The sequence below is a fragment of the Apis florea genome, unplaced genomic scaffold, assembly GCF_048593485.1.
Source record: "Apis florea isolate Af1SG1 unplaced genomic scaffold, ASM4859348v1 contig_3170_pilon, whole genome shotgun sequence".
NCBI lineage: Eukaryota > Metazoa > Arthropoda > Insecta > Hymenoptera > Apidae > Apis > Apis florea.
This window is the reverse complement of record NW_028256714.1, coordinates 3,475,773-3,503,353: the sequence shown is the minus strand read 5'-3', so window position 1 is coordinate 3,503,353 and position 27,581 is coordinate 3,475,773. Positions and strand designations below refer to the sequence as shown.

The 27,581-nt window shown below is 28.3% G+C and overlaps 2 protein-coding genes across 5 annotated transcripts in view; one reads left to right on the top strand and one right to left on the bottom strand.

The window, feature by feature from the left end:
* LOC105735221 (chitinase-3-like protein 1) overlaps positions 1-18,207 on the bottom strand; it is a 30,837-nt gene extending 12,630 nt beyond the window's left edge. Inside the window, exon 1 of the mRNA XM_086910075.1 lies at positions 18,065-18,207. Coding sequence (XP_086766201.1) covers positions 18,065-18,109 — 45 coding nt within the window. The 5' untranslated portion in view covers positions 18,110-18,207. The remainder of the gene's footprint in view (positions 1-18,064) is intronic.
* Tsp26A (Tetraspanin 26A) overlaps positions 1-19,803 on the top strand; it is a 48,719-nt gene extending 28,916 nt beyond the window's left edge. Inside the window, exons 2-10 of one of the 4 annotated variants that reach the window (XM_003692896.4) lie at positions 3,596-3,716; positions 7,538-7,611; positions 8,461-8,535; positions 8,675-8,773; positions 10,186-10,314; positions 10,483-10,533; positions 11,727-11,837; positions 15,747-15,863; positions 16,923-19,803. In XM_003692896.4, the coding sequence (XP_003692944.1) occupies positions 3,596-3,716; positions 7,538-7,611; positions 8,461-8,535; positions 8,675-8,773; positions 10,186-10,314; positions 10,483-10,533; positions 11,727-11,837; positions 15,747-15,863; positions 16,923-16,991 (846 nt within the window). In that variant the 3' untranslated portion in view covers positions 16,992-19,803. The remainder of the gene's footprint in view (positions 1-3,595; positions 3,717-7,537; positions 7,612-8,460; positions 8,536-8,674; positions 8,774-10,185; positions 10,315-10,482; positions 10,534-11,726; positions 11,838-15,746; positions 15,864-16,922) is intronic. The other 3 variants (XM_012485420.3, XM_012485421.3, XM_086910077.1) reach the window with 3 other exon arrangements.
* Positions 19,804-27,581: the final 7,778 nt, after the last annotated feature.

Sequence of the window (27,581 nt, the reverse complement as noted above, 5' to 3'; positions counted from 1 at the left end):
TCTAAAACTAATCCAATATTTTCTAAAAATACATATACATATTCTATAATTTCTCGAAACGAGAACAATGTGATATATATCATTCCTATTTTCATATAAATATATTTCCTTATTTTCTTCTATATTACTCATATATTTTAAATCATCATCTTTATCATTTTCTTTCGTCGAATATACATTATGTGTAATACAGAGAAATATCTTAAAAGTAAAAAAAAAAATAATCCGACAAAAAATTTATTTTTCAGAATATTCTCTATCAAATATTATCTAATCTACGTTCAAATTGTATCATAAACATTTTTCGTGTCGCGATAAACAACGATATTCTTTCTAGCTAAAACATTATGTATGGTTCATTTGCTCACGTTATAACACTATATATTTACATTATATAATTCGCATTACATTATTGCAGCATAATTCGATGTGATCGACTGACAGTATCTAATATCTAATATCCAGACATTTTATTATGTTAGACAGTTCGATCGATTATCTATATTTTCCGGCGAGTGCATCGACCGTGAGGGCAATCAATTATTAACTCTCTGGATTGTAATCATCTTATTCGATCGTCTGGATTTTCAAGGAAATGTAATCACCCGTGTGTCACATAGGACATAGATATTATAAAATTGCAACACGTCTAATACAATTATTATTAATTTCGACGATTGGTGATAAAAATTTTTCGCAAGGGAATACCTTCGAAAAACTCATCTCGTCGTGATGATCTCGTACGAATCTCGTAACTTCTCGACCTCCTATACAGCTGATGTGTCTATTCACAATTTGACGTGGAATCGTATCCAACGATTATTGGAAATTTGTGGCGCGATTCGAAACGTGGTAATATCGTGGTATTAGCCGAAATACACGGGGCAATTTTCACACACGGGTTGGATAATCAGTTGGATATAGATCGATATGATGAAGCAATCGTTAATGATAAAAATGTGTATTCCAATAATGGAAATAATATCAATAATAGAAATTTCAATGACACGCAAATTTTTATCTATTCCCAGAATAATTAGCGATTGATCATTATTATTATAAAACCATTATTATATAACCATTAATTTCTTCGAGCATCGAAACGAAACGTTTTAAATGATTAATTTTTCCAACAGCATCTAAGCATTATCGATCTCGTAAACGATTAAACACGCGTTAAAAATTAAATATCTATTCTCAATCATTAACGATAAAACGTTTTCCGTGTCGTCGATCAAAATTAACGATAAAAACGTCTTTTTATCAATCGCGATTATCGAATTAAATTTTATTTTAATCGTCGACTCGGAACGATAGCGATAACAATCGCGGTTCTTTTTCATGTTCACGTTTCACATGATAAATTTTTTTGCATCCGGGAACGAGATTTTCGAAATGGGATTTCGAAAACGATATGGAAGACTTTTTTTTTCACGTGGACGTTTACACGACAAAGAATTTGATATACATCGCGATCGATAGACAAAAAACAAAAAGAAAAAAGGGAAAATAAATTTTTACGGCTTTTGTACATCAGTTTTTGTTCCCATCTTGCACGAATAGTAGCATTTCCAGGTTAAACTGTATGTAAAACCACTACCACGTTCATCGAATTATTGCGGAATGGCAGATGGTTGTCCACTGGTCGCATCGAATCAATTTCGATGCGCTGGTATGCGTTAATGGACAAATAGAAAAATATACAGGGTGTTCGATACGATAAATTCGTTTTCCGGGTGGATTTAGTTTTTAGAGAAAGAAATGAGAAAAGTTTAAACAAATATCGTGTCCCCCTTCACCTCGTTCTCGACGTTATAACGCGTAATTCGTTCGATAAATATAGTCGATTGGAAACAATTGAGTTTAATTCCGCTTAATTTATAAATATAACTCGATATTTCATGTGGAATCTATTTTTAGCAGTTTAACTCTGTAAATACTTTATCTACGTGAAACGTAGATAACGTTTTTTTGAAAGATATTATCCCATTTTATAATTGACAATTGTAAATGCCTTTATTAAACATTTTATTATCATTATTTTCATATTATTTACATTAAATTTCAGATTTATACAGTTAACATGAAACGGATGTATTATACGTCATTTAACAGAATTGGCTTAAATAGGAATAGTATACTATCTGAAACTAGTAGATAACACCTATGTATTTTGTGGGATTATCGTTTCTAATCCTTTGGGCTCAATTTATAATAATCTACCACAGAATTTACTGTAACATATATATATATAATGACGTAGTTACAATCAAATATAATACATGATAAAATTGTTGTAAATAATATATTTACAACAATAAATAAATTTATAGATATGATTTAATTAATCTAAAAATTAGAAAAAAAGATTGAATTGCTATAGCTTCAAAAGCGCAGAACTTTATCACGATACACATTTTATCACAATTTCCGATTCTTAAAATATCGTGTAAATAAGTGATAATTTTTCATCCTATTTAAATCTTACTAAATTTAGAAAAACTTTGAATCGTTATAACTTCGAGAATAGTCTGGTCAACGAATAAACGATCATTAAAAACATAAAATCTTATCCTTTAAAACGCTTTCTCGTTTATCTCGATATGACTTTCGATTGCCGAGATATCGTCGTATAAAGAAAAGGATAATTTTTAATCGTTTGCTTATTCGGATCTCTCGCTCGCACTTGTTCGAAGCTCCAGACAAGTGATTAAAAAAAAAAAAAAAAAAAAAAAAGAATTAAAGTCTGGAAAAAGCAATGTGATAGCCATTTCTTAGAAGGACGTAGCATTTTTAAAAAAAATCTGGATCCATTCATAATCTCTGCATTGTCTCGTTAAGCGTTATGGAAACTTTGAATCTTTATATCTCGACAACGGATCGAGACGTCGGAATGAAACAAAAAAATTAGACTTGAAGACGTGTTTTCTTGACAACGAAACATTTACTTCCTTCTCGCATTTTTCAAATGAAAACTCAAAGCTTCATCTGTGACTTTATGTGAATGAAGCAACGATCCATTGCTTTACGTAAAAGTACATAGAGATGTGATTTAATGATTTTCATAATACGACGTATTTATTAGCTATATAAAAATTTGCAAAAATTTTAATTATAGAAGAATCGTTCGTTCGTATCGAGTGGGCAGATATTAAGTTCACGTATGGCCGAGTATAACGGAAATTGTGGAGAAGCTTAGCCAGAGATCGCTAGAGAGAGACTTTCCCCCAGAGGTGATGTTCTCCTAAGAGTACATTCATTTCGGTGAATCGTCGGCTTAGGAAATCTACATATTTCTCACCTAGTGGAATTAACCGAGAACGAAGCAGACATGCTTGAACTCCTGGAGCAATATTTCTCAATAACTTTTAATCCTCTTTAATAACAGGCAAATAAGCTTCTTCCCTTCTCATGCTTAAAATTGAATTTTTAATAAAAACTATTTCAGTTATTTTATTCCCTAATACAGTTGTTCTATATTGTTAATTAATAATATCAAGGAAAATGAAGAAAAAAAAATCATTTAAGATTTTTAATTAAATGTTTATGATGTAACTATTCATTTTAAATCCTTTTTCTTTTTCTTTTGTTTCAGTGGCTGGGTTTGGGTATTATGGCTGTAGGTGTATGGGCATGGACCGAAAAAGACACATTCAACAATTTGTCTAGGCTCACGAATGTAGCACTCGATCCAGCATTTATCCTCATTCTAGTCGGTGAGTAGCAATTTATATTAGTTTTCTCTTCCATTTAAAATTTTTGATCCATTTAAAACATGTTGATCTATGCGAATAAAGATATCTGAACGTGTCAAAGTGGCCTTTAGTCTTATCGATGAAATTTCGAAGTAATATTCTCGTGTCTTCGATTAGAGATAAATACTGTTGAAGCTATCGTTAAAAATTTAAGAATGAAAAGATATTTCGTTCAATTAAAAGTCCGTTTCATCTTTGTAGCATCATAATTCAGCGGATTTTTTTTTTTCTTCCTTCCTTGCTAAGATGCAAAGTAACGATCGATTGTGTCGCAATCTTGGAATAAATTAATATTTGATGATTGAATTTTTATTATATGATGTAATAAGTTTACAAATATATTCATAAGATTTTATAAAGTAATAATATCATGTTATTGAACTAATAATAATATTATTGTGTTTTATCTTTGCAAAAATTGCAGTTTCAATTTTTCAATGATGGAAAGCCAGAGTAGGACAAGGATTCGTTTTAATGATTCTTCTTCAAACAAGAAAAATAGGAACTGATGATTGGTTCGTTTAATTCTTACACAAACTTTTAACTGTACAAACTCTTAAATGGAAGGATGGAGGTAGCGTAGGTAGATAAGTGCTCGTGACGAGCATCAAAAAGGGTGCGACGGTCTGATCTTTAAAGCAGGTCAGTTGTAATTGGGATGCACGAAGATTCTATCACATACAGAATTAAAAAAGAAGATTTTTATACTTCAAGTCAGTTGAAAAAGTCTGAGTAAACTGCATACAAAATTTATCCAACGTTTTAAAATTTCAATAGAGAAACTGATGAATATATTGATAGTGATAGTCTATTCAGAAATACAACGTTTATTGTGTATAAATGATGTACATTTGTTAATGATTAAAAAGAAAGGAGAATATAATAAAAGTAAAATGAAAAAAATATCCATATAATATTTAAAAATGGAATACTTTTGTTATAATGATACAATTTAAAATTTACAACGAATAAATAAATTATGGATACAAAAAAATTTCTGTATTTGACATTTTGATCAATCTTAATCAATTTTCTTATAACAAAACATTTAACATTATTTTTACTAATATTGTAATTTTCAAATTGTATCATTGTTGCAGCAAATGAATATATTTGTATCTCTAACATCTTCGAAACAAAACTTATGAAAAAAAATATTTAAATTTATATTATTTATATAATTATCAAATTGCATCATTGATAAGAAAAAAAAGATAGATGATTTTTGATTAAAAATTCTTTATAGGTATTAAGAGAGGTTGATTTTTTTCTAACAATAAATAATAGTTTTTTGTGTTTACTTTCGACACGAGTGAAAAATATCGTTTTTTGAATAATCAATAATTTATAATATGCGTATGTAATCAAAATTTAATAATTCGTTCGTCAACTTTTGTTCTTCTTGCACCTGTTCATATGTCACAGAATATGAACAGGTACCATATGATACTTGGACCATATGGACACCTTACCATCCAAAAAGTGGTCAAGGATTATGCATATTCGGTTTTGCATGCAAATGACACTCACATCCAGCGTATTTTGTTATGTTCAAGTTTGCATACATATCCCTTTCTACAAAATAACGTTGAAACGAGGTATAAAATCATTAATAAATTCCATTAAATTTTACTTATTTACTTTGGCATTAAAAATAATAATAATTCCGCGGAAAATTTAAATTCAGAAAGATTATGTATAAATCTCATTTATTTTTATAATGAATTTTCAAATTGTATTTCGAGTGAAACTATAACAAGTGTTAAATTATTCTTCTATAACATATTATTAATCGATATTTCATCTACGCACATAAAAACAACAATATTTAATAATTGAAATACATTACTTCGAAAAATATAAATTTGTCCACAAATCCAAGAATTAAACTAGCTATATTATTATTACTAGCACTTTGTTGTCGCATACTGAAAAGGGAACATGTTGTACGACGTAATAGTTGACCAACTGATTTTCCGCCATTCGAGGCTCAACAAAGCGCTGTAAGTCGGATTATCAGGGATGTACAGAGAGAGGAATTCCAGCATAGAAGGCAGAAAGCTACTCGTGATCGGTTAACCGCGATGTAGCCGAGCATAATGGTGAGAATTCACGAATGTCCTACAAGTAATTCAAACATTCTGGCGGAGATCAGTTTCCTGGAATCGTAACAGACTAAATCGAATTTCCTCGCGATCTGGTCCACTGATTTCGAAAGGACAAAAATCAAGCGGAAAGGCTGACGGCCGACTTTGAAAAAAAAAAAGTAAAAATCCGATTTAAGGATGATCATTGTTCCGTTCCATTCGTCGTACAGAGAGCGCAGTAACTCGTTTCACGGTGTTTATTTTAGATATTTAATCTATGAAAAGGATGGATCTTCTTTCTTGGTGTTCTTTTTTTTTTTTTTGTAATGTAGTCGTACTCTTTTTAATTATTGTCGATACGATTCGCTGAAAATTAGTTTCGTTCCACGATTTTCATAATAAACAATCTTCTTTTTCAATGTATTACAATGTATTTGTTGGATTTTATCCAATTATAGATATTGAATTAGTTTGTTTTTGGTAAAGTTTGGCAAGATTATTTTCTCTTTACAGAAATTATCTTTTAGTGATAATTTAATTTTAAAAAGGTTCTAATTTTGGATCGAAGCAATGGACAATATGATGAATGGAGTTTCTTTATTTTTAAAAATAAAAATTATCTATTTGATTCTAATTAACAAAAGAGAAATTTTTAAACGAGAAAGCATCGTAAAAGATAACTTTATCAATTTCCAAGAGTCTTTCTTCATGAAGTAACTTCGTTAATTAGTAAGTGGTGCAATTACGAAAACTACGTTAAGATACAAGATTTTCCTTTATCGCGTGCACAAAAGTTCATTCTCATGAGAAAAATTGGAATAATTTAATCGAAATAAAGTTTTCGCACGTTGTCTCGCTCTCGTGAGTTTGAAAATGTGCCGCAAAATTTAATCCTACTGACCGAACAATCAGGCCTGGGGGAAATTTCCTAGTTTACTATCTCCCCATCCCGTCCAAGAAAAGAATCATCAAGGTTGCACTGGAAGAGTACTTATTTTTACGGTCATCAAATATGCTAATAACTTTTCAACGAATGTATATTTGTAATTAATTCAATTATAGAGAAATCATTAGAATTGCAAAATTATACATTTAAAATTTTAAATAATTTTTAATAATTGTTTGATATCAATAATTATATAATTCTTATATAGATTATTATTTTCGTTATTTTTAAATTATTTTTTCAAAATTATTCTTTCTTCTTTATAGAATGAAATAGAATTGAAAAATTGAAATATTCTTTTCGTCTATTGGAGAAAAGTATCGTATCTTTCCTATAATTTTTTCCTTTTTTTTTTATTGTTAATTATAAACTTGCACTTTTTCCTTGATAATATAAAACAACGAGTCACACAATTTAAAGCAATTCAATTAATTTCAAAAGAAGAGAGTTAAATAAACAAATTATTACTATGAAGGTTATGATTGGGCGCAATGTAATCACCGCTTTCAACAGGTTGAACTTAAAAGATTAAAACGGCTTTTCTCTATGTAACAAGGAAAGTTTATTTATTTTAGCGAATGGAAGAATATTTGAAAGAATGTCATTCGCACAAAAATTGTGCAAAATCATTTCCCAAACCAATCTCTTTTATCCGATATAATTTTTACATTAGGATTCGTGGTGGTGAAATATCAACGTGCAATTTAAAATATACATTTTAAATATAGATTTTTGTTTCCTATTTACAGGCACAGTGACATTTATAATTGGATTTACGGGATGTGTCGGTGCACTCAGGGAAAATACGTGCCTCCTAGCTACGGTAAGCATTTAAACGTATAATAAAATATTTGTGAATTACATAACTTAATTAAAAGAGCATCAAGCACAGATACTTTTCTTTTTTTTCTAAGATGAATCATATTATTTACATTAATTTAAAGTACGATTTCTACGTAAATTTTTGTTACAACATCAGTGAAAATTGTGAAAAATTAATAATAATTATTATTTGTAACTATTATATGTTTAATTTTGAAAATTTACAATATAATATAAAATGAATATAAATAAAGATAAGAAATATAAGTATATCTGTCAATTTAGTATTTATAGTTACTCATTATTTAGTGTTTAATTTTCTTTTTATAGTTATAATTATAGTAGGATAGTAGTGTAAATCATGATTTAAATTTAATTTTTTATTGGTTTATATATAAACTATTAGTCATCTGCGACGAAAAGATAGTGTAGAAGAAGTGGGTTTAAGAGTTTTACAAACTGGCAAAGTTTCGTTAAAAAAGGGGGAAAAAACTTAAATTGCTCCCTTTGTTACTACGAGAGTAGAAAATCGGCTTTCAAGTTTTCTCAAGTGCCTACATTGTATTTTGTCGCTTCTCGGACAAAGAGTAAAATTAAATGAAATTAATAATGTTTGTAAAAATTATTCTTTGCGAATTAAAAAATTTGAGGGAAAGAAAAATCTTTTGTAGGTTTAAATTGTTTATAACAATGTAAGTGATTTATAATGCTCATCAAACTTGTTTTTAATCTGTATGTACATATAACATTTTTAATATGAGAATGATTGTCATATACTTATTGCAATGTTTGTGAATTAAAATCTAACATATAACAAAAGGAATTATAATTTTATACAACTTCCTTTCAGTATGCGATATTTCTGGCGTTACTGTTGTTAATGGAGATGGCAGCTGGTATATTAGGCTTTATCTTTAAAGACTGGGTAAGTTTCGTTAAATATTTATCTAAATTCTCATACACATGTATTTTGCATCTCATATTTCCTTACGAATGAATGAATGACTCGTTATCAAGTAATCTGTTACTAAATTAAAATTTAAATATACTGATTTGACGTATAGATAAAGTCACAAGCGACTGGTGGGTTCCAAGCTTTTATCATTCATTATAGAGAAGATCCTGATCAACAGAATCTCATCGATTGGATTCAAGAGGATTGGGTACGTATGATATCTTTATCAATATGAAAGAAAAATGTGTGTAAACACTTTTTTATAAGAATGATTTAAAAGATTAATACGTATAATATATTATTATAATTTCCTATTTTTTCTCTTTAATAAAATTCAAAAAATCGAATTATAAAACACTTGCCTCTAAATAAAAATGCATTGAATAATTAAAATTATAATCAATTTTTTAAAAATGAAATAATAAATATGAAAGAATTTTTGCGTTAAAGTAGATAACGATGTATTTGCGTGCTATATAAAGAAAGCTTATATTATTTGCTTAATTTTAACTGTACGTGTATGGTAATAAAGCTTTTAGATCTGTTAACAATGTTCTTCCAAAGGGATTAGAATAGTTTCGAGCATGGTTTTAAAGTTACAATTACAAATTCTGCTACACCTGTCAGCTTTATGGATTTATCGTTGCCATCCCTCTCAAAATATATATTTTAAGAAAACGGTTTACTCGACAAGTATAAATCTCATTGCTGTTCTAATTTATAAATGACACATTTCACATCTTATACGGTATTTTGTAAAAGAAGTGCAGATACAAGAAATGTATTTTAAGTATGTTAACATTTACATTGGAATCGAATCTCGTTCCATTAATCTAATCAAATAAAATAGAAATCACTGAAAATTGTGACGTTAAAAATATCCAAGCTAAAGTCTTGCCGCGGTACTCAATAATTAATGGTTTGCCAATCAATTGTGGTTTGCGAGATTTCAATGGAAACGCCGGCACGCCACCACAATTCCGGCAATACTGTCAATAGTGAAACTGCAATCCTCTTTATCCTACGTTGATTCAAACCCTTGCAACATCATTACCACCATCGCTATTCCAGCTGCGCTTGCATTTCTATACGAATCAATGAGATACTTTGATTTTCTGACGATAGAAATCGAAGAAGGATAAAAAAGATCTTCTATTTTTCAAGCTAACGTTATTAATAATTATGATTCAATTATATTAAATTGAAATAGATTTAAAATCTGTGACGTCGATTGCTTTGCAAATCGCAGGATATTACAATGTTAAGGGAGGATTATTTTTTTTTTTTTTTAAGAAAGAAAGAAAAAATAAAAAAGGGATGGCAAATTGATGCCATCAAAAACTTTTTAAAGCCGCCAGTTTTTTTTTTACGAGAACAGAAGAAGATATCTGGTATTTTATATATATAGCTTTTACGAACAGTCGTTAAGAAACTTCTTCTTCCTTCTTCTTTTTAACGAACTTCGTAACTCGAAATTATTATATCTAAATTATATCGGTATCAATGGCGTCATGCTTCATCCTCTTCTCTCCTTTTTTATTTTGAAAATAAATTTATCGGCCGCGCGAAAATCGATTTCGATGAAAGTACGATATAATACACTTTTTATCCATTTCACAGTTACAGTGTTGCGGCATCGAGGGCCCTAAAGACTGGGATCGCAACAATTACTTCAATTGTTCATCGAGCGACATTGGCTCGAGAGAAGCGTGCGGCGTGCCTTTTAGCTGTTGTAAACGAAAACCAAATGTAATTTCCGCTCTTTCCATTTCATATAAAAAGTATTCTATAACTTTTTTCCCCCCTTTTTGTTTCTCTGAATATATAATCTTATATATAATTCAATTTCAATATTTTTTTGAAAAGTGAAAATAATTTAAGTAATACCTTTTTTTCTCTTTTCTTTAACATTTTCAGGAGATTATCAAAAATAAACAATGCGGCTACGACGTTAGGAAGCCTAGCTACGTGAGTAATTTTTTTTCAAATAATTTCCACGTAATATTTAAGGCTAAACGTAATATTTGTGCTAAGTAAGCTCTTACGTCGTCCTCTCGTCGTTCTCGTCCTCGTGTTTGCAACATTATTTTTCTTCAATTTATCGCATTGATCGCACCATTATTCCATTCGTTTATTTTTTCAAAACGACGTTTCATTTTCATTTTATTCGCCATTTTCTGCGATTCTTCTCAAATCATTTTTCATTTCTCTGCTTTCTTTTTTATTATTATTATTATTATTATTATTATTATTATTATTATTATTATTATTATTATACATCTTACATCAAATACTTTATTTACTATTAACATTCGTTAATTTATGACTTCGAGTATAGATATTGGTTAAAGTGAAAATAGTATCCGCTATTATTTACGCTTTGCATTCTAAAATCTTAATAATATAGCGCAATAATTAATTTCTGAGAAATAAATTTATTATACAAAGTGTATCTTAAATTAGTAGCTGTACTCGCCGTATACAGGATGGAGCAAATATAGTACTACATACTCTTTTCTTTAAAACTAATCCATATTTTTCTTTTTCTTTTAAACCTTCCTATTTCATTATAATTATAGAATTATAGTGAAACGTAAGAGGATATGAAAAAGATAAAATTCAATGTGAATTCTTTTACCTTTCGTATCCTCTGCAATCAACTGTGCAGAACAGAGACAAGTTTTTAAAAGACGTTTTATTCGCGACAGTTTTCCATTTGAAAAAAAAAAAAAAAAAAAGGAAAAATTCCTCCTGATTCGTTACAAAATTTTCTGTCTCCACCCTTTTAAATTTTTAAATTTCTCCCCATCTGTCTCGTCCCCGTTCAATTCGGGGCTCAAACACGTTGTAACGCTTAATCCTCTCCACCCTGTATCCAAGTAGTTCTAAATTTTCTCCACTATTGGAATAGTTGTGGTTGCCAGCATATAATTCACCGATAAGTAGGTATTACGTTGGCAAACGTGACACGTGAGAGAGTGAAAGATAGAAAGGATAAAATAGCTAGTGGTGACACAGTATTACAAAAGTTGGGTGTCGATACTTGTTATTTAGCATGCCGCAGGCACGAAATAAAGTAATACTTCTAAAGGCAAATGACATTTGTAGCGTGTGTTTCTTTTCAATCATTCTGTTTATTCATATAACCCTGGTAAACGCAGACTGGGGAGAGGAGTATATACGAGAGAGGCTGTCTAAGAGCAGGCGAAGAATGGCTAGAATTGAATCTCGTACCTGTCGCTGGTACTGTTGTCAGCACTATGGTTTTACAGGTACAATACAATATTGAAATACGTACTTTTGATCGTGCTACGTGAGAGTTCGAACTTTCTCTTAACGTGACTGATAATTTTCGTTAAACTTTCTGAATTATATTTATTTTAAATGATAATGAAAAATCGTGAGAAAATTTCAAAACAAAACAACTTTGATCAAAAGAATTGGGAGAAAGTTTCAACTGTTCAAAAGATGTGTATCTTAGTCGATAAATAACACGAATTGCAGACATGGTGTCGCATGATAAATGTAAAGTGTACCATGTTTTAAGTATTTTCAATTATTTACCCGCATCTTTTATTTCATTTGCTTAGAGCACATTATTTAATGATATATCCCCGCTGTGTTAACAACACGTGTATGACCAGGCGCACGTTAAAAAAAAAAAAGGGTAGACGTTCTATTATTATTCACGTGGCTACGTTAAAAGCAAGTAAGTACGTAGGAGTAATTGAAAATTTTAATAAGCACGTGGACAAATTGGTAAACGATCCATGTTTATAGTTCATATATCATAGGTTAGAGCGGTAAGTATAAATTGGAATTTAATGTTTCATCTGCGATATTATTGCCAATCTGGTAAATTACAATGCTCGTGATATATTATATAATAATTGATTACACAGATATAATCAATTTTGCAGTATTGTTAAGTATTATATTTCAGCTCTAATGATATATGATCATGACATACGATACGAACAAAAAGATTGTTTTATTTTAACTTGATTGTTAATAAAAAAAAAAAAAAGCATTTTTAAAGATATACAAAAGTAAACGAAAAGCGAGAATATTTTTAGAATTTTTCAAAGTTTGGAAAAAATTCGAGGTGGATCTTTGGGGAGATACGGAATACCACGAGAGTAGACAACACAGGATATGAAAGTTTTACTTTGTATTTATCCCAGAATGAGCAATTTCGTCAATTTAATATTACGAATAAATTTCTAAACAATATACGTACTTGAAATAATCTTTTTTTTAGTTTTCTTAGACGAAACAAATTTTATCTGAAAGTTTCTTAACATTCACTGCACAACTCGTTTAATCCATTTAACTCTCCCTTAATATATGATATAAAATATATACCATTATGGATAGGAGCGTAGGTGAAATATCCATATTCCTCGCTGTATGATAAATGGACCACTTACATGAGCTTAAAATATGATACATACGTATATATATATACATGTATATACAGTAGATTTTCCTGGCTGATAATCAGGACAATAAATTATGACGAAGTTGCTGTATAATCGTGACATTTGGGGAGATTACATTTCCTTCCTCGGTATACGTAATAAAAGTCTGGCGAAACGTAAGCGACATGCAAGTGGTAAGCGAATAAATATTTCAGCCGCGACTATCTCCTCGCACTTGTCAACTATTAATTCATCTCTGTTGAATTTTGACAGGTGGCGTTATTATTTTCGCGGAAAATCCATTCTCGAAATGGATTTGCATCAATAGCTATAACATTGGACAGTTTGCTTTAAATTTTTTGATAGTTAACCATTAGTTTATTCATATAAAAATAATATGAATTTACGGTAAAAATTAATTTTAAGTATTTTTATTTTAAAATTATTCTAAAATTACTTTTTTCAACGACGAAATATCTCACTGCTGTGCCATTGCTATCATTCATTAGAATGCAAAATATAGCCTCTGAAAATTTAGAATAAAAATACAGCCGCACTATGTTTCGATCATAAATTAAAATAATTTTGAAATGAAAAATTAATCAATCCATTAACTCGACGAAAAATAATTACACTTTCCAATTACTGAAAAACGTTGATAAGTAACACGATAAAACGAATAATAATTACATCTTTTGTGCCACCACTAAATCAAAGTTACAGAAAATTGCATGTACAATTTTCACAAACATTTAGATCTTTATAATTTCGCTTCGGAAAATTTTATCTATCGAAAGTACGGAATGCTCGTTCGCGAACGGTTAAAATATTAATGGACGACACTCAGAAGAAATTACGAAACAAATCTACCGTTTATCAATTAATTCTTCGCACAACGCGAACGATTCCTTTCACGCTGTCGGAATAAATTAGCAGTTTCCATGTTGGCTAAAACTTGTGGATTGAAGACTCTTCGAGTAATTAGAGCATCTAACACCTTGCTAATGAGGGAGCCGCGCAACATCGCGATATCGTAATAGAAGCGAAGTCGCGAAAAAGGTTTCCGGTTGGAAACGGGGCGGAAAGTTAGAGTTAGGGGGCGAAAGAGGGCAAAGAGAACAGGGTCGAAGCAGGGAGTTAAAAGCTTTGCGTGGTTACTCCCAACTCTAAGAGGTGGATGTAAGGCGGCTTGTAATAAAGTGGGCTTGTTACTTACCCTGCGTACTGACGTGACATTTTACACAGACGGCTTGTACCGCCGGCTACTTTCTTATCAATTTCTCTCCCTTTTTTCATATTTCAAGTCGAAAAATTTTTTAAATCCGAACAGAGTATCGATCGCTTATTTGTTTCATGCTTGGAAAGATTAAAAGAGATTCAGAGACAAAATATTCGTGGTTATATTTATGGTTATATAAAAAAAGTAAAAGACCATTGATCAAATAGATGTTAGGTATTTATAATTGTCCATCTAAAGATATTTCCACCTTTGTATATGAATCGCAGCAGCATATATTTTCCATATTCTATCCTCATAAAATTTTTATTATAAACGATATAAACTTAAAATTTACCTTTATTTTGCCGAATTAAAATATACCGATATAATATTTAAATTAATTAATACTTTTTAATATTATATATATATATATATATATATATATATATGAGTGTCTTTGGAAACTCATTGTGATCAAATTTTTTAGAAACAATATGAAACCCCTCCTCTTCAGTGGCCGCAATATCGAATTGCACTTCTAAATTCTCCCACGCATCTTCCAAACATTCGATCCCGTGTCACCTGATAGCTACGTGACTTCGAGTCATCTAGCCATCTCTGAATATTTGGATTACTCATTCTCACGAGCACTTCTCTGCGGCCACACACAGTCTACGTTAATTGGATCTCGTTTTAAGATAAGAAAAGTTTGGAACGATAAGTAAATTGGAATTTTTTTTTTTTTTTTTATCGAAGAAAATGAAAAAGAAACTTTTTTCTTTTCCTCCTCCATGTTTCCATTTAGGTTATATTCGTTGATTTAGATTAGACGATAGTTAGAATTAGAAATTAAAGGATGTTAGAATTGGACAAATATTTTGAGAATTGCACAAGACGCGTTTATCGATAGATTTTTTTTATTTTTTTTCATTTTTAAAGGAATTTTTCAATAAATTATTTTCCCATTAGTTGCACAAAACTGCGAAGTTGAGGTAGACGTAGACGAATGGTGTACATACATCATTTCACTATTGCAAAACAAATACGATGAAAAGCGTGTAAAACTTACCAAGTCATGGTCATAAATGAACAAACAGGCCAGACAATATGTCTACGTCACTATCACTAAAGTGTTAATTTCTGAAAACCAAAGTCTCAAAAATCAATAATTTTACCGTAACATCGAAGATTAAACTAAGATTTAGAAAAATAACCGAAACTAATCAACTTTATCAACTAAATCGTTTGAATTTCAGAAAGTAACATAAACGCTAATTTAACATTTTAAAATTAAGAACTTTTCACAAAGTTCGAGTCGATCAATTTGACTTCCATTTTGAAATTGATCGATTTATTGATTATACTTCTTTCCTCTTCCATTCTGCCTACAGTTTCTTTATTTTTTTTCTTTCTCTTTTTTCTTTTTTCCAACGAATTTCACGCTGTTTCTAAACTAAATTGTGTTGGACTAACAACTACACTCGCGAGGTTCGAGAGCACAACACGGTAAGCGAAAGTAGCCAATCGCCTTTGTTTTCCAGAACTTTGAAGTTGCCAAAGTGATTTATGAAAAAGGTTGTATTCAAGCTGGGGAGGAATGGGTCGAACGAAATCTTCTTGCGATTGTAACTGGGGCGGTTGCCACGGCCTTTGCGCAGGTATACTTTATTATTTTCAAATCACATCCTTTTTTGCTTGTTACGTAATCTTCGTTGAACACATGAAATTTCGATTTCTCGATATTCGCACGATTATCGAGCGGAATATTAAACAAACTATTTCATTTCATTGTTCACTCATCGAATTTATTATCGAAATTTCCGTTGTTTTCCATTTTGTTTTTGATTTTAAAAATACTTTTGAAACAAAAATGAAACACATGGTGAAACACTATGACGTGCATATGTGCTATTCAAATAAACAGAATGGGATTGAATGATAAATGTTGCAACGGGAATAGATGAATCGAAAAAAAGAAAAAAGAATAATATTTTTTTCGTTCGGAAGAAATTGAAAAAATTTATGAATAATAAATAATAAATATGAATTTGATTAATTCTTAAGCGATTACAATTATTAATAGAATGTTCTAATAATTGCAAAAGTGTAGTAAAAAGTGTAACAAATGTAGAACAAAATTTCAATATTTCAAAAATTTTACTTTCACGCGTGGAATAACATTTTTCCAGAAGAATAATTCAGAATTGAGAATTATCCAAATTTGCATACGTATATCTCGCAAATTTTTAATTTCCATTTATTCAAAAACCAAGTCGAAAAAATTGTTTTCTTTCTCGACTTATTTTTCCACGCGATTGTACCACACAAATTCCATTCTGCTTACCACGTATACGTATTTATATACATATTTCAGCATGTATATATACGGAATGCTTGAAAATGCGATAGACGTTAATCGTTGCACGAGGCCAACGAAAAGAAAAAAAAGTCATTTCACACATTAATTTGTGCCAACAACTTTCTTTCTCCACTCGATTAAAAAAAAAAAAAAAAAAAAAATACCATTTTAACCCATCAACTCCAATCTTTAAATTATTAATTCGAAAATTATTAAGAGGGTGACTTCACTAAAAAAAAATATCGCAAGCACAAATTAATCGCACTAATATTTCGTCCATCATTACGTGTTATCTGTTCAATTAAAGAAATTTCTCTATCTGTATCATTAATCGTGTAATTTCCACTGTTATTTCCAGATTTTGGGGATCTGTTTCGCTCAAAATCTTCGAGCGGACATATTCGCTCAGAAGGCAAAGTGGCATTGACAATTCAGAGCCCCCACGGCAGTCTAGCATCTTATCCTAATAGATGCTAATCAATTGCGTTGATCGATTTGGGATAATCGTCCAAGATCTCGATAAACATGAGACCTTTGACGTGAGAATCGACACCATTCCACGCGACATTCCAGGATTTAGAAGAAGATCACGAAGAACGAAGTCTGAACGCGATGTTTCTTTCATCTCTCATTTTCACCTTCGTCGTTTCGCATGAATTATTCGGAAATAAGATATTTCGAAATTTGATCGCACACGGTGGTCCGTTCTCATTTTATATAAATTACGTATAAGCGTAATAAAGCTGTGAATTATGTTTAAGCGAGTATATACGGTTTCACAGTTTTATTGATAATTACATTGAATTATCGTTATTATGTTGTCGAGAGACAATGTGTATCGAATTGGCACAGCTGTTTCGTTTGTTTTATGACGCAACGTAGCGTAATACTTGTTGCATATTCTGTATTTTTGTCGAAAAAGTAGCGAGAGAAAATGATTTCGCTTTCGTTTCGTTGTCGCGATGAAAATGATAACTTGTGATGAGTTATAATAATTTCATCACTTTTCTTTTTATAATTAAGTATATAAAATGATAAAGTAACACTATGTGTTCAGATATAAAATTGTGATTTATGATCATATCGTTAATTCATATTCGAATATTATAATGGCAAAAAAATAGGGGAAAAAAGGAGAAAATTAAGAGAAAATTATTTCGAAGGAACAAATTGATTTTAAAATAATATCTTCGATTAGTTAGAAAGTTTATAATTTAACACGTGGACAATAAGTATATCTTACGAAGAAGAAAATTAATTAATTCATTCATTCATTCATTCGATAAGCGAAACAAAGAAAGACACGTGTACAAAAACAATTGTAGCGTGAATGTGCTTGTACATATATTCGTGAGACATTTATGGATAGTCATTTCTAGTGGGCAAAATATACAAAATCGATATACAAAAGTTTCGATTGAGACTCGTTCAAAATTTTGAGCATTACATATAAATATCAGAATTTTTAAGATTCAAAGAACCAAATTGTCGAGTATTCACTCGATTGTTCGTAAATTTTTCCAATTCACGTTCGATAAAATTCATTTCAAAATACACAGAATACTTTCAAGAATTTAATCCAATATTTTCGAGTTCTCGAATATTTTTCTTTCTCGAATTTTGCGAATCTCAATATTTATGCGTCACACGATACTTTCGAGACATTTCTCACACACGCCTCTGGCGAGTATTCGACGAAGCTCGTCCCGAAACACGACTTGAATTCTGTTAATCAATACATTTGTATATCGCAGCGTATTTTCAAAAAAAAAAAAAAAAATTCCAATATTTTCAAATTCTCGCACACCTTTATATTACTTAAGCCCCTAGAATCAATCCTCCAAAGATGTCTCACGAGTATATCAACGTTATGTACACACACACATTCGAATATCGTGCGCTATGCGCAAAGGCGTGATGGATCGCGAAAAATTGATATTGTCGTTTTGTTCCGAGGAAAAATGCCGATGAGTTCAGATAAGCGGAAGGACGAAGAGTCAATTGGTCAATGGAGGGAGGACAAAGAAAGCGGAGTGTTGCCTGCTCGGTTTACGTCGTACAATGGTGTCGAGGTATTAAAGTCGATTGACGCGATGTCGTGGGGGCGCGGTGAACACGGCCGACTTCACCGCACACTAAAGTCTCGTGATACGAGGGATAAAGCCATACAACACGCGATACACAATAACTTTCCAACTTGCTCCAATTGGTCGTTAAAACGGTTGCTCGAGCATATTGATCCCGCGTTACACGCCGACACGTTCCCTCTGTCGATAGGTTAGGTGCCTGTTGTATCGTATCTCGTCACGATTCAGCCCGGTTCAGCACCGATCGATCGGGAACGAAAAGGTGCTAGTTGCTCGATTCGAAAATACTGGATTTTTCTAAAACGTTGTTACCAACGTTCCGATTTGTTCGTTAATCGTCGACGTTGCATTTAATAAATGCGTGGCTGTGTGTGTATAGATTGGGATAGAATTGCTGGAAAAGATGGATCTCGATAATCAAATGATTGTATCGGTTTGATAATGCGACTTGATAATGATGAGAGAACACAGTACATGTGTATTAATTATTGAAACATTTCGCAAGTAATAATTTTAATCTTTAAAGTTGATATGAATGAAATAAATTGAAACGAGAATAATGGAAACAGAGTTGAATAAACTAGAAAAATAATTATAAGCGCGAAGGATTAAAAGTTAAGTTTTAAACTTTTGAAATTAGAGTTTAGAAATTAATTTACGATGATTATATAAAATTGCAAAGAATTCTTTTTTATTATGAAAGATAAATCGATAATAATATCAGAACGACTAAATTATTGTTCATATTTTTCAAGAGAAATTAATCTCAATTCAAAAAAATTATTATCTTGGCAAATAGTAATTATTCAATTAAAAATGCACATAAGTAATTTTTATCAAAATTATTCTTTTAAAATGGCATTACTTGCGAGATGATTTAATAATTTCAATTAAGTATAAATGTTAATTAATGAAACTTGTTTCAAGGCATGTAATAAGATCGAAATAATGAAAATCACTTGATATCACGTTATAACCTTCACCCTTTTTAAATATATACATTATGTGCTTCCATCGAGACGAGACTTGCCGAGGTCTGGTGTCATCATTAATCGCGGCTCATGCCTCGAGACAACGTCTCACGAATCATTTTACAATGTATCGATTCAAATTGGTGATTTTTAACCGATTATTAAAAATTAAACGATTGTATTTTTTTATATTTTATTTCTCTTTCAAACGATTGTATTCCACTCTGTACGCAACTTTCCTCGGTCGTTTAACAAACAGAGAAAATGTCAGTATACCTCGAGAAAATAGCGAGCACAACTGGTGACTAATAGTATTATATACATATATTCAATCGATTCAATTTTTTTTTTTTTTTTTTTTTTTTATCTTTCGAACTCTTTTGTCGATTTTTTCCTCTTTCGATTCGAATCAACCAAACTCGTGTAATCTTTTTCCTTGCGAAATTTATTTTATACATGTACCTACCTATATATACCTCCTCTTTTTTCTCTCTCTCCTTTAGTTTATCGAACAGCGCAAATACGCTTAATCAATACACATTATTTGCTTTTTGAATGGAAAAAAAAATGAAATTGGATTATAATTATAAAATAAGGATGCCATGCTTCTTGTAAATATTCAACCCATACATTTGTACATATATCCGTACGAACGTACCAAACGGAGTCTTCATACTTTTTTTTGCGTTCCTAATCTGTGTGTGCGAATGGATAAAAAAAGAAAGAATGGAGGAAATATATAAAGCTTTCTAATAAATGAGAAAAGAGAAATGGATGTTAAGACGAGAGAATTTTTGATCGTATAATTTTGAAAGTTTCATATCTATGTTAAAAATGTACAATTTCTTTAAATTTCAGTAATCTTTGCATGTAATAAATACATTATCATTTTAATTTTACATCATGTAACAAGCAATAATTTACATTTTGAAAAGGAACCATGAGATGAGATCAATGTAATTAATTCACGCGAAAAATAATATTTTATATTGCGCATAAATAATGCTTTACATATATGTACAGACATATATATATATATATTTCAAAACATTGATGTTAATGATGGAAGAGAACACGAATACAAAATACCTGCGAGAATGACAATCATACCGAAATTGCAAAGCAAAATTATATAATTTACAATACTTTGCAACAATTGCGTACATACTTTTTACCAATTTTAACCACTTGCACGAAGCATTGTGCATCTCGCATTAAGTGATTAAACTAATTAATTTTTTAAACTCGAGAAATGCATTCTAATTCTAGTCCGTCCGTTTGGTACATCAATTTCGGATATAAATTCAACGTTTTCATTGATTAATGGGACGCGTCGGCAAGACACGTTGGTCCAATTTCTCTGTAAAATCCCAAAATTCTATTTTGACGGAAATTACATTTCAGAAAAGTGATAAATATCGATCAAATAAATCAGTCACGAAATATCTGAATATTTCAAGACCAAATTTATCAAGAACAAAATTCATTTTCATTATTCACAAAAGGATGTTGAGCAATTCAACAATTCAGAAAAACTTTACACGATGGGAAAATTTATTAATTTTTGGAGAAATAGTTTCGATCCATGAAATGAATTTCTAATTCGAGACGAAATTTTCTTATTAATTTCGCTTTTTATTATGTGAAAAATTGTTGTTTTTTTTTTCTGAATTTTTGACTTGCTAAATTTTTCCTTTATCAATTTAGCAAAAGAACAACAATTACATGAAAGTATCGAGTCCAAACTAGTGATAGCATGTAAACATGTGAAGCGGCTGGTCCGCGTGAAAATGTTTTCAGTTTCAATGAAAATACTCTTTTATAAAATGGAATATCAAGAGGTGTACGTTCAATCTTGATTTTCTTGTTCTTTCCTCAAATAATTTTTATACGAATATACATATGTACATATACATTAAGGTGGTTCTTACAATACGGTATAAATGAAGATTTGTATGGACAAATTTTTTTTTTCTTTCAAAACTTGTACGATTGTTGTAACCTGTGAATAAATAATATCTGAATATTATTCATGATCGATTGGATAACGATAAAATGTGTTCTAAAAACGTGATATTTTTGTTGCTCGTATCGATAAGAAGTTTCAACTATTTTGCAGGTGCAACTGTTTTAACATTTTCTTAAGGCTATAATTTTTCAGCCTAAATTGTTCAGCCTTAAATTAAATTAAATTTTAATATGGGATTATATTAATACTTTCGTAGTTTTTCGATTTTTTTTTTAAATTTTCAAAAGTTTATAATCATATATTGCCAGACTTTAAAATTAAAATTACTAAAAAAAAAAAAAAGAAATATTACTTATTGATTCATTATTAAAATTGCAAAATTATACTATCGGTAATTAACTTGATTATAATGATATTAATTATATATAGACAATCCATTGTAAATTGTTAAAAAGATATACATAGTTGAAATTACATCAGAAACTACGAATGTGTTAATATAAGATTATAATATTAATCAATTAATATAATTGCAGGATAATATTTGTTACAAAAAAATTTACGACATCCTCTGAATCAAAAAAAATTCCAGATGGATTTCCGTGTTCCATTATTTTGAAATTGTTTTATCTCAATGTTATGTAAATTTTTAATTAAGTTTTTTAAATTAAGTTCTTTTTTTTCGTTATATTTGTTTGACTACGAATGTCAATATATAATATTAAATCATATGTACATTAATATAATTAATAATATAGAAAATTCTTTTTATTCTCTCATTTTTTACATTATTATATTACTTTGCTCCATATTACATTATGCTGCATATAGAACAATATTTTGTTCTATATTTACATTTATTATGCAATATATTAGATTTATCATGCAATAAAATAATTGCAAATGTTCAGAACAAACTATTTACACTATTAAAGAGGGAAAAAGATGATAAGTAACTAAATATATACAAGTGATTCATATAAAATACTATAAATTAACATACAATAGTAATATAAATTTTTTCTGATATTTAATACTTCATACTTTTTCTCATGAGTTTAGTATCGTTTCATCTTTCACAACTACTGCCTTCAAGAAAAGACAAAGAAAACATTTCCATGATAATACAATATATATCTTTGTACATATAATATATTACACAACTTATACAACTTATATTGATGCAAGAAATATGTGTCAGTTATTTACCGAGATTATTATAGTATATACTCAATATATATACCAAATAAATTATTTCGTATAATTTCAGTCATACTTAATAAGTTTCAATACTTTCAAACTACAAATATTATAAATATTATAAATAGTTCAATAGTTTTCATTCAAATATGACAAACCGTGACCATAAACTATTTTATAACTGAGCAACTTAGAGAAAAAGTGGTACAAGTGATACTATATTTAACTCGAGAAAACTATGGATAAAGTTAAAGATTAATCAAAAAGAAAAATTTGTATATTTTTTCAAACATTAAAATACAACTTCTAAATATTATTATCGCTATCATTGTAAAACACTATACCATTTTTTTCTCTATGTATATCTCAAATAAAAAAAAAAAAATATGTAAATACTTGCAAATATTATTTCCTTAGGAAACCAATCGATTATATAATTAAATATTTTAGTTTCCATGTGTTCAATGAAACGTAATTGTTTAATTATAATCAATAATAAGAGGAAAATAATAAATTAAGCGCTGATATCTTTGATAAATCTAAATAATTTTAAATCATCGTATTAAATTAATTTGTTAATCAGATTTCGATATTATTTTACGAGATATATTCTGTTTAGAGTAATAAATATGTATGTACGTATTTACTACGCGTTTTCATATATTTTCATATATTACATCAGGCCAGATGCGCGCGATATTATTATGAATAATTCTTCTTTAAAATTAAGATAAGTTTAAATTTCACAGCCATTACCTCAAGTATCGTAACGATAAAAATCTGTCTGTATTGAACTTAAAAATCATTTATTTAAAAAATTATTTTAATGCCTTAAGAATAAAATTATTTCATTTCACATAAATTTTAATCGAAATTTTGTTAGCACGAATATAATCGTTAAAGGATTAAAATATTCAAGATTTAATAAATTCAAGATTTTTTTGGTTTGTGTTTCTTCTTTATTATTTTATATTCTTTTTCTAATGTAGCGTCACAAAATACAAATCGATTTGTAAGCAAAAAGCAATATCTCGCTCTCTTTTAAAATGCAGAAGTATATATATAAATCAAAATGTGATTACAGTCTTAAAAATAGTAGAATATATGTTTCTTATGAAATAATTTACACAGAAAAAATTACGTGATCATTGACCGTGATCATTATTGATAGATAGATGTTTCAAAAAAAAAAAAAAAATAAATATAATTTTCGTTAAATTAATCTGTATCTGCTGAAAGAGATAATTGATTTTTCGTTTTAATAGATAAATTATTTGATAAGTCGTTAGATTAGAAATTAAATTATATCAAAATTAGCAATAATAGTAATAAAAGTTGTGCTGAATGCAGATTTAGAAATATCCAGATAATATTTCCTAATATACTCTATTCAATGCAATATTTCGTCTTAAACTAAATTCGACGTAAGAAAAGAAAGTATATATTTGAATAAATTGAACACATTGAACGATTGAAGTATTCTTTACTTCGAATGCAAAATAATTAGATTTTAACTTTAACAATTGCATATTATATTGCAGTTATATATCATGTACAATATTTCCTTAATTAAGAAATAATAAGATGTTACATATGTTTTATATTTTACATTTTATATTTTCAATTTTTATTTTAATAAATTATATTGTTCCCTTTTTTACGTTTATTTACTTATTATTTATCTTTTTTTTTTTTTTTAATAATTCGATCAAAATATTGAAGATTTTTCTGTTTTTATGCATAATAATAAATTATTTTAATTAATTAAGCTTCTTTTTAAGCTCAAAATAATTAATTTACTTTTAATTATTTCAGTTTTTTTATTCACAATCATTGCCTTGCGAAGGAAAGAAAAAAAGAATGTTTATAAAACATCATGTAAATATTGTAATGTATTTAAAGGTAAGAAAATAATTAATCGCTTGACCAATATAATTAATGTGCAAGAGATTATATTATTATAGAACGTAAAATTATTGCAATGTCGGCTATGACAAAATTTTTTTTTAAAATATAGAAATAAATTATCCTCATTATATAAATAAATTAGCGTGCCAAATGTTTAATCAAAGATTCATTTGTAAATTGATGTGATATTCTTCAAAATTTTATAGAAAAAAAAATTTCATGTAATTTTTATTAAAAAATAATTCTACATGTACATATAATAAATATATATTTATTTCTCTTCGTATTATTACTCGTAATTTTGTGAAATATTTTGAAAATATATAAAATAATTACATTTTTTATTACAATATTATATGAATATATGAATAAATATTTAAAAAATATACATATAAAAATTTCACTAAAAGTTTTATTATATTTAGATGGAATACTTAAACATATGAAATTTTTACGTAATAATATTTGCTTAAATAAATTTTTCTATAAATTTATTCCAGTAAATCATATTTAAAATATTTATCTATAAGAAATATGCTTAAAAAATATTTACAATATATTATATTAATTCATATTTCATATTATTGTTTAAAAATTGATCTTTTAAACAATACAGTGTATAATAACCATGTATAAAGATGAAAGTTATAAATAGTTATTATAATAGTTATTTTTATCTATAAATTATTCTTCATAAAATCATTATTATATAATGAAAAATTATTGCAAATGTATAAATTAAGAACTGCTAACAGGAAGTTCATCATTTTTATAGACATATAAATTTGAATTTAAATTTAAATTTTGATTTTATTAGTAAAAAAAATATGATACTTTAGAGAACAATTATTGAAATTAAATCTTGATATATTTTTATTCCTAAATTTATATCATATTATATTGCATTATATAATGTTTCTTCTTAATACTTAAAGTTTTATTAATTTTGCAATAATTTTATGTATAACGTAAAAGTAATCTAAAAAGAATTTATTAAATATATATATTAATTAAACTAAAATAGTATAAATAAAAATATAATAAGCAAAATATTGATTTCTTACTAAATATAATCAAATATTAGTGTAATCTAATCAAATATCTTTATTAATGTAATATAAAGTTCAATAAAGACATTTAAGCCATTAAACTATTAGTTAATAATTAATAAAAATAATAAAATGGAAGAAATATTCAATGTAATTATAATGTTTTGCGAATCACTTACATTTTCATACATGTATATTATTCTCTTAAAGTTTTAATAAGAATTACAACAATCTTTCGTACACTGCCGTTATTGTGTTCCCTACAATTTTTTTCTTTTTTTTTCTTCTTTTCAATTACGTTATTTGAGTAAGCTATTATTGTAAATCTATACATATGTAAAATAGATATTAAATAATGCGTATTTTTAAATCTAATAATTGTAACTGATTGATGTACATAAACCTGTATACTTTCTGCGTAACAATTAAAATGTTGCTGTAACATTTTCTATGGATATATTGATATTTATACATATATTGTCATATAAACTAAATAAAAAAAATTATCACAATTATGGTTTTCAGAATTCTATTTAAGAAATACTATATACTACTTAAATCCTTATCTAATTTAATGATTTTTATATTAGCATTCAATTAAAAATATTTTATACGAATTATATTTAGAACAATCTGTTGCAAACTGGAAACAATACAATGCACACACAAAAATTGAAATTTTTTAATTTTTATATCCTATCTCAAACAAATCGTATATAAGAAGAGAAAAATGAAAATCAAATAGCAAAATTTGTGATTAAAAATCATATATAGCTATTTAATTAAAATATTAATTTATTTTTGTTAAAATCTAGTACATAGTTTTATAATAATTATTTTTGTTATTGATCCTATTTTTTTTATAGGTATTATCAAATGATATACCTATATCTTCCCCAAAATTAATATTTCTTTCACAAAAATTTATAATATTGAACAATAAACTTACAAATTATAATATAATTGTTCAATTGATACAATTAACCTTCACATATACTTTATTTTTATTCAAATTCCACACATATATCTCCTATTCTTCTTTAATAGTCTCTTTTTATTTGGCATAATCTTTTTTTTTTTTTCGAAAAAACTCTCAAAATAGAAAGCAATGTAAAAAATTCTTATAAAAATCATAAAAGTGATCATCGATAATAATAACACTTTGAATACACGTATAATCGGTTAGATATATTAGAGATATATTTTTTTTTCCTTTTTTATAAAATATAAAATATAAATATATATATATATATATATATAAAAATGAATGAACAAGCAACGATGTGTAATTTTAATGTAATTTTAATGTAATAAAAATGTTGCGAGATACCTTGTTCATGTCGTATAAATTATATTGTGTTGCGGAATATCTCGTCCGTGGCGTGTTATGAAATATATTATATCACGAAATTTCTCGTCCATGGTGTCGTATAAACTGTATGGTGTCGTGGATATATTTCATCCATGAAATTTTATAAAATATATATTATGCCGCGAAACATTTCAATATCGTACAAGTTCATCCTCCACGTCGCGGAATATCTCGTCCACAATGATACACGAATTTGATATTGCGTCCGTGGAGTCGTGTAAATTATATTCTATTCCGAAATATATCTCATTGTAATTTGTGATTAATTTACTCTTTGTTTTTCTACCGGATGAGTAGTTAATCCAGTGCCGATGAAAACGAAACCTTTTATTTTTACAATTTAACTTATCCCTGTAATTTCGTCCTTTATATACTTTATTCGACATTAATAAATGCTAATTATTATTAAATTATAAATACTATAAATTATGATATGTAACTACTTACCTATTTACATGTAC